This window comes from Nuphar pumila, chromosome 13 (assembly GCF_984573655.1).
Source record: "Nuphar pumila chromosome 13, dmNupPumi1.hap1.1, whole genome shotgun sequence".
NCBI lineage: Eukaryota > Viridiplantae > Streptophyta > Magnoliopsida > Nymphaeales > Nymphaeaceae > Nuphar > Nuphar pumila.
In genome coordinates, this window is record NC_143261.1 from 2,871,077 (window position 1) to 2,884,158 (window position 13,082).

The 13,082-nt window shown below is 40.9% G+C and overlaps 1 protein-coding gene across 2 annotated transcripts in view; it reads right to left on the reverse strand.

Moving 5' to 3' along the window:
• Window positions 1-8,559: 8,559 nt before the first annotated feature.
• Window positions 8,560-13,082, reverse strand: part of LOC149817512 (polypyrimidine tract-binding protein homolog 1-like) — a 28,697-nt gene continuing 24,174 nt past the window's right edge. Inside the window, exons 10-11 of one of the 2 annotated variants that reach the window (XM_089985090.1) lie at window positions 9,329-9,441; window positions 8,560-9,168 (exon numbers count right to left, since the gene is read on the reverse strand). In XM_089985090.1, the coding sequence (XP_089841216.1) occupies window positions 8,728-9,168; window positions 9,329-9,441 (554 nt within the window). In that variant the 3' untranslated portion in view covers window positions 8,560-8,727. The remainder of the gene's footprint in view (window positions 9,169-9,328; window positions 9,442-13,082) is intronic. The other variant, XM_089985091.1, reaches the window with a different exon arrangement.

Genomic DNA, 13,082 nt, shown 5'->3' on the forward strand with positions numbered 1-13,082 from the left:
TGGTTGTTTCAGCTTGGTCATTTCGAAGACTCGTCTTGACAAGAGAATATCATGTAACCTTCTTTTTCTCTCATAAATCGATTTGAAAATTGGATGGACTAAAAGCTGGAAATTACTCTTTTCGTTTTCACATTGGGTACTTTGGGTGAGTAAAAATTATCGCAAAAAGCTGTAACAAAAACATGGGTACGATCCGATATGCGAGTTCTGCAAGTTTCTTTGAAAAGGATGTCATGAATACATGGATTTTTTTCAAATTTTTAATCAATAAAAACTTTTTTTTTGTTTTTATATATAAGGACTCATTTTTTATCATAATAATATTAAAAAGTATTTAAAACTGTTAATAAATATTTAAATAATGTTTGGAAGTGTTAGGATCATGTCAGCGTGTCCAACGCATTACAGGCACTCTAATGCCGTGTCACTGTGACACGTGAAAAGGATTTCTCATTAATGAAGGTTCTTGGAAAAGCATTGTAATTTTTCAAGAAAATATATTACTACATTTATGAAATTCATACCTTTAGATACAGTTGAAAAGCTTAGGGTGATGTTTGGATGATGCACACAACAGCATTGATAGACATGGCCATTAGACAGGGCATGCTTTAAAAAAGAAAAAACTTCCCAACCGGGGGAGGCAGGGCAGCCTTCTCTCACAAAAGGGCATTCTTTGGAGGCCAGATCAGCTGCAATGACATTGCACAACTGCATTGTGCTTCCACACCTGATCACTCTTCATTTGCTGTTGGATCATGTTTTCTCGACGAAAAAAATCAGTGCATTCATAATCATTAATTTTTGGAACGTTGAGAAAACCAGTATACGGTCAGTGATCCAAAAGCCGGCCCCCACTAAATACTTGTAGATCACATCTATGGTGTTAGATCTGAGGGAAAAAAATGTTTACCAAGTCTATTATAAACATAATGACCCTTTTATGTAAACAGCAAATTAGGGAATTTTTCAACTTCAGTTAGTTGCGGGCAACCAGTCTTCTAGGGATGAAACTGTGCACCCTTACAATTTTATTTTCAAGAACTGCTCTCAGTCTCTAAACGAAGCAGATGGCAACTTTGAGAAGCCATTGATGGACATGTCCACCTGCTGATTCAGAGTTCAGACACTGACACTGCTAAGTGCTGAGTTTTGATGCAATTGCAAACAACCAAAAAAAAGATGATGACAGGCTTCACATGGTCCAGTTCAGATGGCAGGCAGAGACTGGGAGCATAGTGACACCACTGTACCACTGTCATCTCAGATGCATCCGCAGACCTGAAGGAGACGTGGCAATGGGTTTTGTATAAGCAATGTCTAGGTAAATCTAAGTCATGGCACCATGATCAGATCGGCATCCAGTCCGGACCAATTCTATAAAATGGATCCAAAGAGATTCTTTTGGTACCATATCAAGACCCATACAACTGCATAAACGGTCTATAGTTAAAAAACAAAATACATAAACTTTTTCCTTCCCTTACTCTTTTTGGTGGGGCCTGGAAGAGAATGATGCGTGCCATGTTGCTTGGGCTTTATGCAAAGGGATGCACAACCCCCACATGCCTAGGGATGGCAGTGGACCCAGGCGGGGGACAAGGTCTCCACCCCCACCCGTCTCAAAATCCGGACCTCCATCCCCGCACGGGTTTGGATTTTAACCTTCATCCCCGTTTCATGTCTTCCATCCCTGGTCCAAACAGGGCGAGACAGGACCCCGTTTCTCCTCGGTCCATTGCCATCCTTAGAAGGATTGGGGACGGGATAGGGCGGGGCAAGGCGGGGATGGGGCAAAGAGTAAGTCCATCCCCACCTTCATCCTTGCACGAGTTTTGATTTTAACCTTCATCCCCGCCTCCATCCTTGTTTCATGTCCTGCATCCCCGGTCCAAACGGGGTGAGGCAGGGTGGGGCCCCGTTTTCCCCCGATTCACTGCCATCCCTACACATGCCTAACTCTCATCGCCCTTCAGCTTGAACACCTTAAGCCAAGGTGCCTAGCCGGTATGCACCCTGGCACTCTATCAGACAAGACAGAGAATGATAACTCCACCAAAACTTTCACCCATACCAGTTTATTTTTGTTCTTATCTAAGAGAGAGAGAGAGAGAGAGAGAGAGAGAGAGAGAGAGAGGTGAAAAAATTATAAAGATGAGGGGAAGAAGGATCTCTTTCTCAGATTTCCCTCTCATCTTCATATACTAGGGATGCAAAAGCACCCTTAATTCAAGGGAACTCCCCTCCCTTCCCCAAATCATCTAACCGCATATGGGCTGGCCTCTAATTGGTAAACCCTTCCCGCTGATCACGGGGGAGTACACCCACCTTCAACCTTGTGGCAAGGGAAAACACCCATGGGTTTCGAACATATAACGTGCTGTCAACTTGGTGACATTCACAAGTCGTTCCTACCAGATGAGCCGAGCCCTAGTTGGCAAAGACACCCTTAATTGACTTGTAAAATCTCTTGAGAAGTAAACAAATATGCCTTAAAGCATAGAAATTAAAGCTTTAATATTGCATTGAGAAAGCAAGACTTATTTGTTATTAGATTGCAGAAGAAAGCGTTAAAAATTACTGAAAAATCAGGCATACACAATAAGCTGACTAGCTTTTTTATGAATAATTTTTTAAAGAGAGGTTTTAAAATTTTATTAACACGTGTCATCTGCTGGTTAAAAATTGACCGATTCAGCTTCTATCCGAGTCTAAATTGGCCGACTCTGAATCGTTTTTTAAAATTGATTCAAATCCGATTCTGAAAGCATTGATATGCCCTTTTTAAACATAATTAGAAACTGGAGGATTGTATTGGACCCATATGGTCACATATTCACTTAAAGTTGGACGAAAGCAACCACATTCTAAGTTTGAGTGGGAGTCAAAGGGCAATTATCAATCAATTTTGACCCTCATGTCAAAGTAAACTTTTTAAGAAACATCTTTCAAGAATCACCTATCTTCTTAAATAAGATAAACTGTCGAGCAAACCTCGACTGTAACATGGTCAAGGATAGGGATGGCAGTGGATCGGGAAAAACATGAATCTGTCTGAACCTGTTCCGGGGCGGAGATCCGTTAATGAAATTGTTAATATATCTTTATTATATTATAAAATAACATTTTAATTATATATATATATATATTAATCCTAAGTTTCTACTTCTTAACCCTAAAAACATATCTTTTTTTTTTCTATTCTCTCCTTCCTCTAACTGCTCTAAAGAAAGACTATTTAAGTCCTGTACTGGACTAAATTGGGGATCCGTTCGAACCAGCCCTATTTGAGGCTGGGATGGAGGATATGGAACGGGGAATGAACCGGAGATGGAGGTGAAAATCAAAACCCACTACAGGAATGGACCGTGGATGAAGGGCAAAATTTTGAAATGGGGCGGGGATGGAGAGCTTGTCCCCCGCACCCGCCTCAGTACCCTTCCATCCCTAGCCAAGGATGGGGTCAATATTAAGATCAAAGCCAAAGCCTAAGCATGGGTAAATGTGATGAACCACTCGTGGCTTGGCTCATGTTAAACTCAGCTCGGCTCTTATAAGCTTGTTAATTAATAATAAATAATATATATAATGTCATAGAACCAAGATAAGTGAAGTGTCTAGCGTGCAAGCAATAAGTTTAGTGTTCAAATCCTACAGATTACAAGTTTGAAACAATTATTAATTTTGTAAATGAGCCAAGTTGAGCTTGGTTTAGTAAGTTTAGAGTCCAAAATTCTATTATTTTGAACACTGAAAAATATACTTTTATCTAAATAAGTTAGCTCGTGCTTGGCTCATTTAACTTGGGCTTTTCATGAGCTCAAGCTCGGCTCAGCTAGACACAAGAAATGAGCCTAGCTTGAACACCTTTTCTTCAGTTCTTTTGGTTTGTTTACCAGCCCTAAGCACGGGGCAAATGCAAATGCATTGGACTAGCGCCCATATGACCTTGCTCTCAGTGTTGACTCTAGCATATACTTTATATACTTCCTTTCATTGTTTACTATGTTTTAGCTTTGTAACTTGGCTTTGAAGGGAAGTCAATTTTCATAACTAATGTTGTAGAGTCAAAATAAAAGTAAACCATGCTTAGCTCACTAAAAAACAGATTGAAAAACACGAACTTTTAAAAAATCTCATCTTATCTCAATATAAATTTCAAAGATAACCCAGTTATTCAATTGCTTTGAAACTAATCCTACATCATTTTTTTCAAGATTTAATTAGATACCTATAATGTTGTAGGTAACTAAACCTATAACATCATAATCCATGTTCTACGTTGAAATATATACAAAAAGTATTTTCTTACTGTTTAAATATCTTTGTGTGTACAAAAAATAACATCCAAAAATATATCCATCGAGAGGTTTTATAACAAAATCATCCTAAACTCCAACACCCCCTTCGAACCTGAGCAAATCCAACATCAAATCCAATAATGTTTTCATGTTGGCAATGAAAGCAACTAAAAGAAAAGATTTTTTTTTCTTGAAATGAAAGAAATTCCTCTTCTTTTTTTTTTAATAACGTAGGAAGAGGATGGTCAAATCTACCTTCAAGAGATCTTTCAAACACGAAAAGACTACTCTTTTTTCGATGGGAAAGCTAGGGATAATCCTAGGGATGGCAGTGGACCAGGGCGGGGGCAGAGGCAGTGGACAGGGGTGGGGGACAAGGTCTCCACCCCCGCCCCGTCTCAAAATCCTGCCTTTCATCCCCGCATGGCTTTTGATTTTAACCTCCATCCCCGCCTCCATCCTCGTTTCATGTCCTCCGTCCCCGGTCCAAACAGTAGGTCCACTGCCATGATCTCTAAAGAAGAATTGAGGATGGGGTGGGGGGAAGCGTAAGTCCATCCACATTTTATGTCCTCCATCCCCGGTTCAAACAGGGCGAGCGGGACCCATTTCCCATGTGGATTCAAACTCGAGATTTTTCAGTTATTATAGTGTCACCTTACCATCTAACTAATCTCATTGAACCTCATGATTGCCTTGTCCTACCAAATAATATAAAAAATTTATAAACAAATAAAAAAGTTTGAACGATCATCTATCATCGACTTGGGGTTGGCATTATGAGTCTTATTTCTCCGTTCCTGTCTAAAACATGTATAAAAAAAATGCATGTAAATATATTGACCTATAAACAATGGCCAGGCTGACTCAGTGTCATTGCCAGGTTGTAGAAATTAAACATTACATGGAAACTAGTCGGTGACCAGATGACTTCAAAAACTTGGCCAGTCATTTTCAGCTGAATCCCTAAAGATGATCACAATTATTGAAGGAATGTCAGCAAATAATTTAATTATTGAGACAATGCACCAAACGATCGAATCTGTCGTATGTGACACATTTGATGTCTACTGCACCTCGACTGCTTGGATATGAACAGCAGAGGGATGGGCGAAGAGAGATGGCAGAAGTGACTTAGTGACCACACATGTGGATGCCTCATCATAGTACTTTTCTGTAGAATAAAGATTTATTTTTCTTTTTATGCTAACCCAGTTTTTAATTATGTCACAATGACACGTGGACACAAGGATGCCTGACGCATGGGTTCAGCTCATAAGTTTGATTTTATTTTTTTTTGGAAAATAAGACACGAGGACACGCACTGGTATCAAAAGGGGCACGACACCAAAATGTTGTATCCCTGTGACATAGGTGTGAACCCAGCCAGCTCTAATGCAAGCCTCTACTGATAAACCCTTGAAGTCCACCGCAACCCCCATCAGTATTCTCAGATCCGGCTTCACAGAAAATGATGCACACCCCAGGTATCAAACTTGTGAGTTATTTCAACCTGGATATATGCTTTTTAAGCTTACCAACCTAGCCAGATGTGCAGAGCACTTGGCAGTGGTGAAACAAAGCAGCTTCAAAGAATAATAGGTGGATAAATAAAAGTGCACAAGAGTCAAGCAGCAACACAAGTAAAAATATGTGGGGATGTGAACTGGTCGGAGTTGAGTTGGATATAATCAGATCTAGGTTAGTCTGACTCGAACTTGGATGCAAAATGCCTGTACTGGACTACCCCGTTCTGATCAAGTTATATGCCCTAATCAGGTACGTATTTACATATAACTGGGTCAGGCTTTGCCTGATCTTAAGTCTGGACTCACGTTCCAATTCGGATCCGGATGCAGAAATACTCCAACAGAATTGGAGTGCAATTAATAACTGGACACTAGCATTAAGGCTGTCAACGGGTCCAATTTTTATCAGGTACCCGACCCCAACCCGAATTCACGGGTATGGGCATGAAAAGTGCCAACCCGAATCCAACCCGTGCAATATGCGGCCAGGTTTGGGTCATTATTTTTGTGGGTACCCAACTCAATCTCGATTTTTTGCCAAGTATTTTATATATATTTAATAAAAATAAATTTCTAAAAATATGCGGGTCTAGGTTTGAGATTCTATTTTCGTGACTCAACAAAACCCAAACCTGGTTATTGGTTATATGGCAGGGCCTGGTTCAACCCTGACCCGAACAGTTAACTGTTTTAACTAGCATACCGAATTCAACTAAATGGATGCAGATTTGGTTAAATATCTGACCCGAACCCAGAACCGTTTACTGCTCTAAGGATATGCCACCTAAAGTGCTTTTGCCACATAGAAAACCGCCAATGAATAAACAAAAAGAAGCTTCATAAGAAAGATAGTGTGACATAGGAAAGCTTTCCCTCCACAACTGAGTTTCAGAAGTATGAAAGACATTATTTCTTTCTTGTTAAGAGGGAAAGTTTTCTGCCCATCATCATGTTCACCTCCACTACAAGAAACCCTTCTCTTTTTCAGAAAAGGCTGTTCCTACTAAACTTTTTTTTTATCTTTGATGACACTGATGACAAGTTTTTACCAACACCTTGACATACATTCAAGTTTGAAAAAACAGTTACCTCAATCGCGCGTGTGCCCTGTCATGTGTGCTACTTTATGTCTTGAGCTTCTTCTTTTTTTCATAGGCAAACTGGGGTTAGGCAGACCCCCACCAGTTACACAGCATACCATTGGGTTTTGAACTTGCAAAATTCAACACATGGTAACTTGCACTAATGGCTCCTACCAAACAAGAGGAGCCCCAGTTGGTCATGTCTTGAACTCTTAGACCTACTCACATCACACTGCTCCTCTAGTCTGAAGAGACTCGGATCATTGAGTTCTGAAGTCTGAACTATACCCTGGGACATGTTTGGCATGGCAAAACAACCACTTATCCAATACGTTGAGAGATTTCCTGGGCTCATTTAAATATGAAAGGTTTTTTACCATATGTAACCTGGGGAAACCACCTCCAGGACTGGAGACATGGTCGCCATTCTGGCAGCATAAAATGCCAGGGCTAGTACCCTCACACCCAGGGCCTATGCTTGCTTCAGCTTAAGCAAGAGGTTAGCGCCTGTGGGAATTGAACCCTAACGGTTGGTCTACCAGCTGAGGTCCGCTCCAACTATGCTAACGGCTTGGGGGTATTTAAAGATGATAGGTTGAAGTTCTATTCAATTGATAAAAATCAGTAGAGTTTCACCACGTCAGTAACAACTGTTATATCCGATCCTCTCACTCAATAATAATGCTACATAAGAAAGTCTGGGAGATTAACCGCCAGGACTTTTCCATTGTCAACCATTCCATCTCTCAGCATTGGACCTGTTTGCCCAGGCTCATAAGAGTGGCATCTCATGTGCGACAATTCTTTGGATTTTGAAAAGAATACATTACATTTATGTCCCTTCCAAGCAAAAGACTACAACAAATTAAGAGAAGCCCACAAAGGCTCTGATCATCTGGAAGGGACTTGTGAATGTCACAAGTTGAAGGGACGTCACAATTTCGAATCCCACAGGTGGCGTCCCTTGCCACAAGGTAAAAACTGGTAGAATGGAGGATCAGCGATCCCTTATATAAAAGGGAATGATAGCACAATCATGAATCAAAGAACTGATGGAAAAGGTCAGTTATCAAGTCCAAGGACCTCCCTCAGATTTGAGATCTAGGAATTCAAACACATCTCAATGAAAGCAAACTCCAATGATCCACCTGCATCAACTACTGGATCAGTTCATGCAGCTTGAGAAAGCTTTCTATATTATGAAGGCGAGAAAACGCTGCAACCTCTGCACAACCTTTTGAATGTCCCGCATATTCTTTTGCCCTACCTTCAATTCCACCCCAGGGCTTCCCCGTGTACTAACAGTAGCATTTATTAATAATATGTGCGCGCGCACGCATATGTATTTATAATATCAAAAGCATATTATCTAGCAAGAAGTTGAATTTGCAGGCATTATTTAGTTACCCTTTCTTATTAATAAACATAATACATATATAATAGATTAGATGTGAAACTGTCTTTTTCAATCAGGAACTATTAGCATTCGTGCAACCGCGCACGCACGCACACACACGTGCACAAAAGGCCAAACCAATTAAAAAAGTATGATCATGGGGATGACTTGTATGTGTGTGTGTGTGTGTGTGTGTGTGTGTGAGAGAGAGAGAGAGAGGGAGAGAGAGAGAGAGCATCACTTCATTCGTAGAAAGAACGTCAGCCAAACAGAAACAAACAATTCGGACCTCATGGCACAAATCAGAGGCCCCACAAGTAACATTTTTTTTCTGCTAGGAAAAGATGGGCGATTACTACAAAGATGGCCCACATTTGAAAAAGAACATGAAATTTCACTAGGGATTACAACATAATGTTCTACCCATAATAAGATGAAGGTGGCTGACCAGGGGGTGGCGCAGAAACAAGGCCAGCATTTAGTTGACGCCCATACGGAGGAACATGTTGCAGAGCCTGATCCACAGGCAGCATCCCATAATTATTGGAATTCAAGTACCCAGGCAGTGGATTGGCAGGACCAGGAACAGGCCCTGAAGATGGATATGAAGCAGCTGGGGAAGGATAAAACGGGGCACCAGGATACATATTTGTAGCATGAGGAAATGGCGGCCTCGCAAACTGCATGTTTGGATCCCATGCCGGCATCTGCCTGTTTGGCATCGGTGCAGGTGATGCAACAGAATATTTGTTTCCCGGATACACCAAAGAGGCCTGAGCGCTTTGAAGGCCAGGAGCCTGCTGCAGTGGCAATAATCCGATTTCTGGAATTGTGTAGTCTCTGCTTCTATCATTATGGGCCTATCAACAGAAATATAGAAACTTCAGCCTTATTTTACCAAACTTGGTTAACCATATGAACCAGAATGACAAAGTTCGAAAGAGTCGTACTTTCCATCTCATTCTGATTATTACAGTTCATTTTCTTTTTCATGGTTACAACTTAAAAAACATTTTATACCTTAACATTGAGATCAGTATGACGAGAGTATGACAGATGAAGCTTACAATAGCCACCATCATAGATGCAGTGTCCTTCCAAAGCCTCTTTTGCAACAGCTGCAGTTGCTATGTCTGCAAGAAAGAAAATTGTGTCAAAAGGCTCATTGAGTTTTGAATAATGAAAAGAGGAAAAACATGGCACTGAAGCCCAACATTAGGGAATTGACTAGAATGGCTGTTTTAATAGCAATCACGTCACATTCTGAGTCAAAGTGGTGCAACTCAAGTACTCAGCTCAGTTAAGTCAGGTCTCCATACTCCGGACTCACACAAACACCAACCTACATGGCAGCTGATGAGATATGTGACTCACAATTAAATGAATCATTAATAATCACTGAACACTAGGATATTAGATTTTTCCTTTTAGTGATAGTGAAGGATACTAGCATTCAAAATCTGTAATTTTGAGAAATTTTGGAAATGCAAGCTTGAAAAACATATAAAATGCAGAATACAATAGGCAACGAAAACCGGCACTTATCCCAAAGTGAAGCAATGAAAAATGCAATGGTTTCAGAAATATCACTATATATTTTTAGTATCATTAGTCGGAACAAGTCACCATAAAAAATCAAGGAAACCATAGATTTGCATTTGTATTCCAAAAAAGAAAATCACGAATCGAACCACCCACTCCATAACCACCCACTCCATCCTGCACCTAAAAACCTTCATGCAATAATTAAAAAACAAATACCAATTAAAGGAAAAACAGCAGCCTAACTTTCTATACAGCTATTCATAAAGTTACCCTACTCAAAAACAACAAAACTAGCCCCCCCCCCCCGATGTAGTGTGCACTCAGCTGGTCATCTCTATCCTGTGGTCAAAGGTGTGCCAAATTTAGGTGGGTGTGCAGGTGGACGGGGCATGCACTGTTAAATTCTATGTCACATGGGTGCGGGTGCGGCACTTTCAAAAAACTTGGGTGCGGCAAATATATATATATATATGTTCAAAAGTTGGACATAAATGACCCTGGGTAAGGTCAACGCACCCAGGGTCAGCTGTCTCATCTCTCCGATGGCTTTGCTCGTTGGGGGTAGGTGTAAAACCCACGATTTTACAAAAAAAAAAATCAGACCCAGACCCAGACCCGGACCCGAACCGAGTTTAAAAAAAATTAACGCCCGTGCAGCCGCAGACCTTCATTTTTTTTCCCTCTGCTGATAAGGGAAACCCCCTTCGGGTTTCCTGATTTGCGTCCTCTCGTGCCCTTTAAATCACGCAAGGGTGAGGGGGAAGCCCTCACCCCTGCGCTCCTCCTCCTCTCCCTCTCGATTGTGCACTCTCTCTCACTCCCGGCGTGCGACCGAACCCCAACGCCGATGATGCCGCTGGCTCTCTCTCAAGTACACATCTCCTTCTTCTCCCCTTATTCTCTTATTCTTCTCTTCTTCTTCTTTTCTTCTTCGTCTCCTTTTGTTTGCCGAATGGCTGACGGATCCCTGTCGTGCCCTCTCCTTTTCTCTCTGTGTTCAGCGGAAGGTTGATGGCCCCCTGCCACGTCCTTCCCCTCTTTCTCTATGTTCGCCGAAAGAAAAGTTGGGAGAATTTTTATTGTCCAAAAATTGGACACAAATGACCCTAGGTGCAATGACCGCACCCAAGGTCCCGTTGACCGCACCGGGTGCCGCACCCACACGTGCACCCATGTCGCGTCGACGCAGCTGCGGCACCCAGTTTGTCGAGTTCCTGTGACATAGGTTAAATTTATATATATAGAGAGAGAGAGAGATGTGCATGTATATTTCTGCACCAAGGCACTAAACAAGCACAAAATGCAAATGCAAATACAAGCGCACAAGATTAAAAAACATAACCGTTATTGAAGGTCAAATGCTTAGAACAAGCATTGAAATTTACAAGAGGAGTGCCAAGGGTCATGTCCAACTAGTTGTTGGACCGGTCCAATGTAGTCAAAAGCGCCGACTAGGCGCCTAATCGGGCTAGGCATTAGGAAACATAAGAATCGGTCAGATTCCTAGGTTTTTTGAATTAGGGTACCGTTTTTGCCGACTAGGCGCCTAGTCGGCGCCAAACCTGACCTCGCTTAGGCATGAGGGAAGTGTTTTTTTTAATACGGTAACAAGAGGGAAGGGTTATAAACTCTCTCTCTCTCTCTCTCTCTCTCTCTCTCTCAAGCCATCACCCGCGCCCTAGCCCGCCGCCTCCAGGAGCGCCATCTCTCACCTTCTTCTTCTCCTCTCTCTCGCCCCTCCTCTGCCTCTTCTTCTTCTTCTTTTCTCCCCCTTCCTCCACCTCTTCTTCTTTTCCTTCTCTCCCCCTTCCTCGGCCTTTCTTCTTTTTCTTCTCCTCTCTTTATCTCTCCCCATTCCACTACCTCTTCTTCTCCCCCCTTCCTCTGCCCCTTCCAAGTCGCTTTTTCTTCTCTCTCTCTCTCTCTCTCTCTCTCTCTCTCTCTCTCTCTCTCTCTCTCTCTCTCTCTCTCCTGCCTTTTCTTCTTCCCCCCTTCTCCCGCCTCTTCTTCTCTCCCCCTTCCTCCGCCTCATCATCTTCTTCTCCTCCCTCTCTCTTTGTCTCTCTTTCTCTCTCCCCCTTCCTCTCCTCTTCTTCTCTCCCTATTTTTTATTGTTGCTCCCTAGTTCTATAATTGTTGTAATTGTTATGTCCCTATTTTTTGTTGTTGCTGATTCTGTGACTGTCCGACTTGACATTTAGGTTTACTTAACTTGTGGGCATTTGTTGCTTGTTTAATTAATATGTTATGTGTGATAATTTACGTAGATATGACATTGAATTGTTATGTATGGATGTGACATTGAATGAATATACATATGTATATTTTATTTAACCTTTTATTTGAAGGTTAATCGGTTGTCTTTTATTTTAGATTTACTAATCGAGCACCAACGACATGGATGTTATTTTAGTATCCTTAAGACTTGATATTATGCTTAAATTATATAACATGTTTACTATGCTTGACGGTAGCAATATCTTAAGGTTCATGCATTCTTTTCATTAATTGTATGTTTGATACATGTTTGTTGTTAGTTTTAGCACTTTATTTTAAGAATTTAGATTATTTTTAAATTATTTGACATTTGTTGATAGTTTGTTTTTCTTATTCAATTATTTTTAATATTTGGGCAGGTTTTGCAATGTTCGACATTTTTTATCTTTTGCTTATTGTTGATTTTATGTTGCATACATGTTTGTTACTAATTTTAGCAATTCATTTGCATATTTTTTATTTTTTAATTAAGGTACCGACTAGTCCGCTTATTCACGTCTAGTCTCAAACTAGTCTTTTTAGGGGCTCACCGATTAGGCACCGCCTAGCGCTTTTGACTATATAGGACCAGTCTACAGCCCAACAGCAATATTATAAAAAATATAAAAAAAGGAAGACAAAAAAATAAGTCGGTCCCTAGAGGACTGGCACCTTTTACATGAAAAATGATTGAAATGGGTATTTCAATTTACACAACACAGAAAACATAAATATATATATTTACAATATAATTTAACGCTACTCCTCAAACTTACGATGTGATCATCAAAAGTTTGCTAAGAAGAGAAAAACCGAGGTGAGGGCAAAGTCTCAATGAAGAAATCCACCAATTTACATTCTAAAGTCACATAAAAAATTCAATAGTTAGTCACAAAAATTGTAATGAAGAGGGGCGGAAGCACCAATAAAGCAAAACACTCTTTAAGAGTAATCACAAGAGCCAAGAACACAA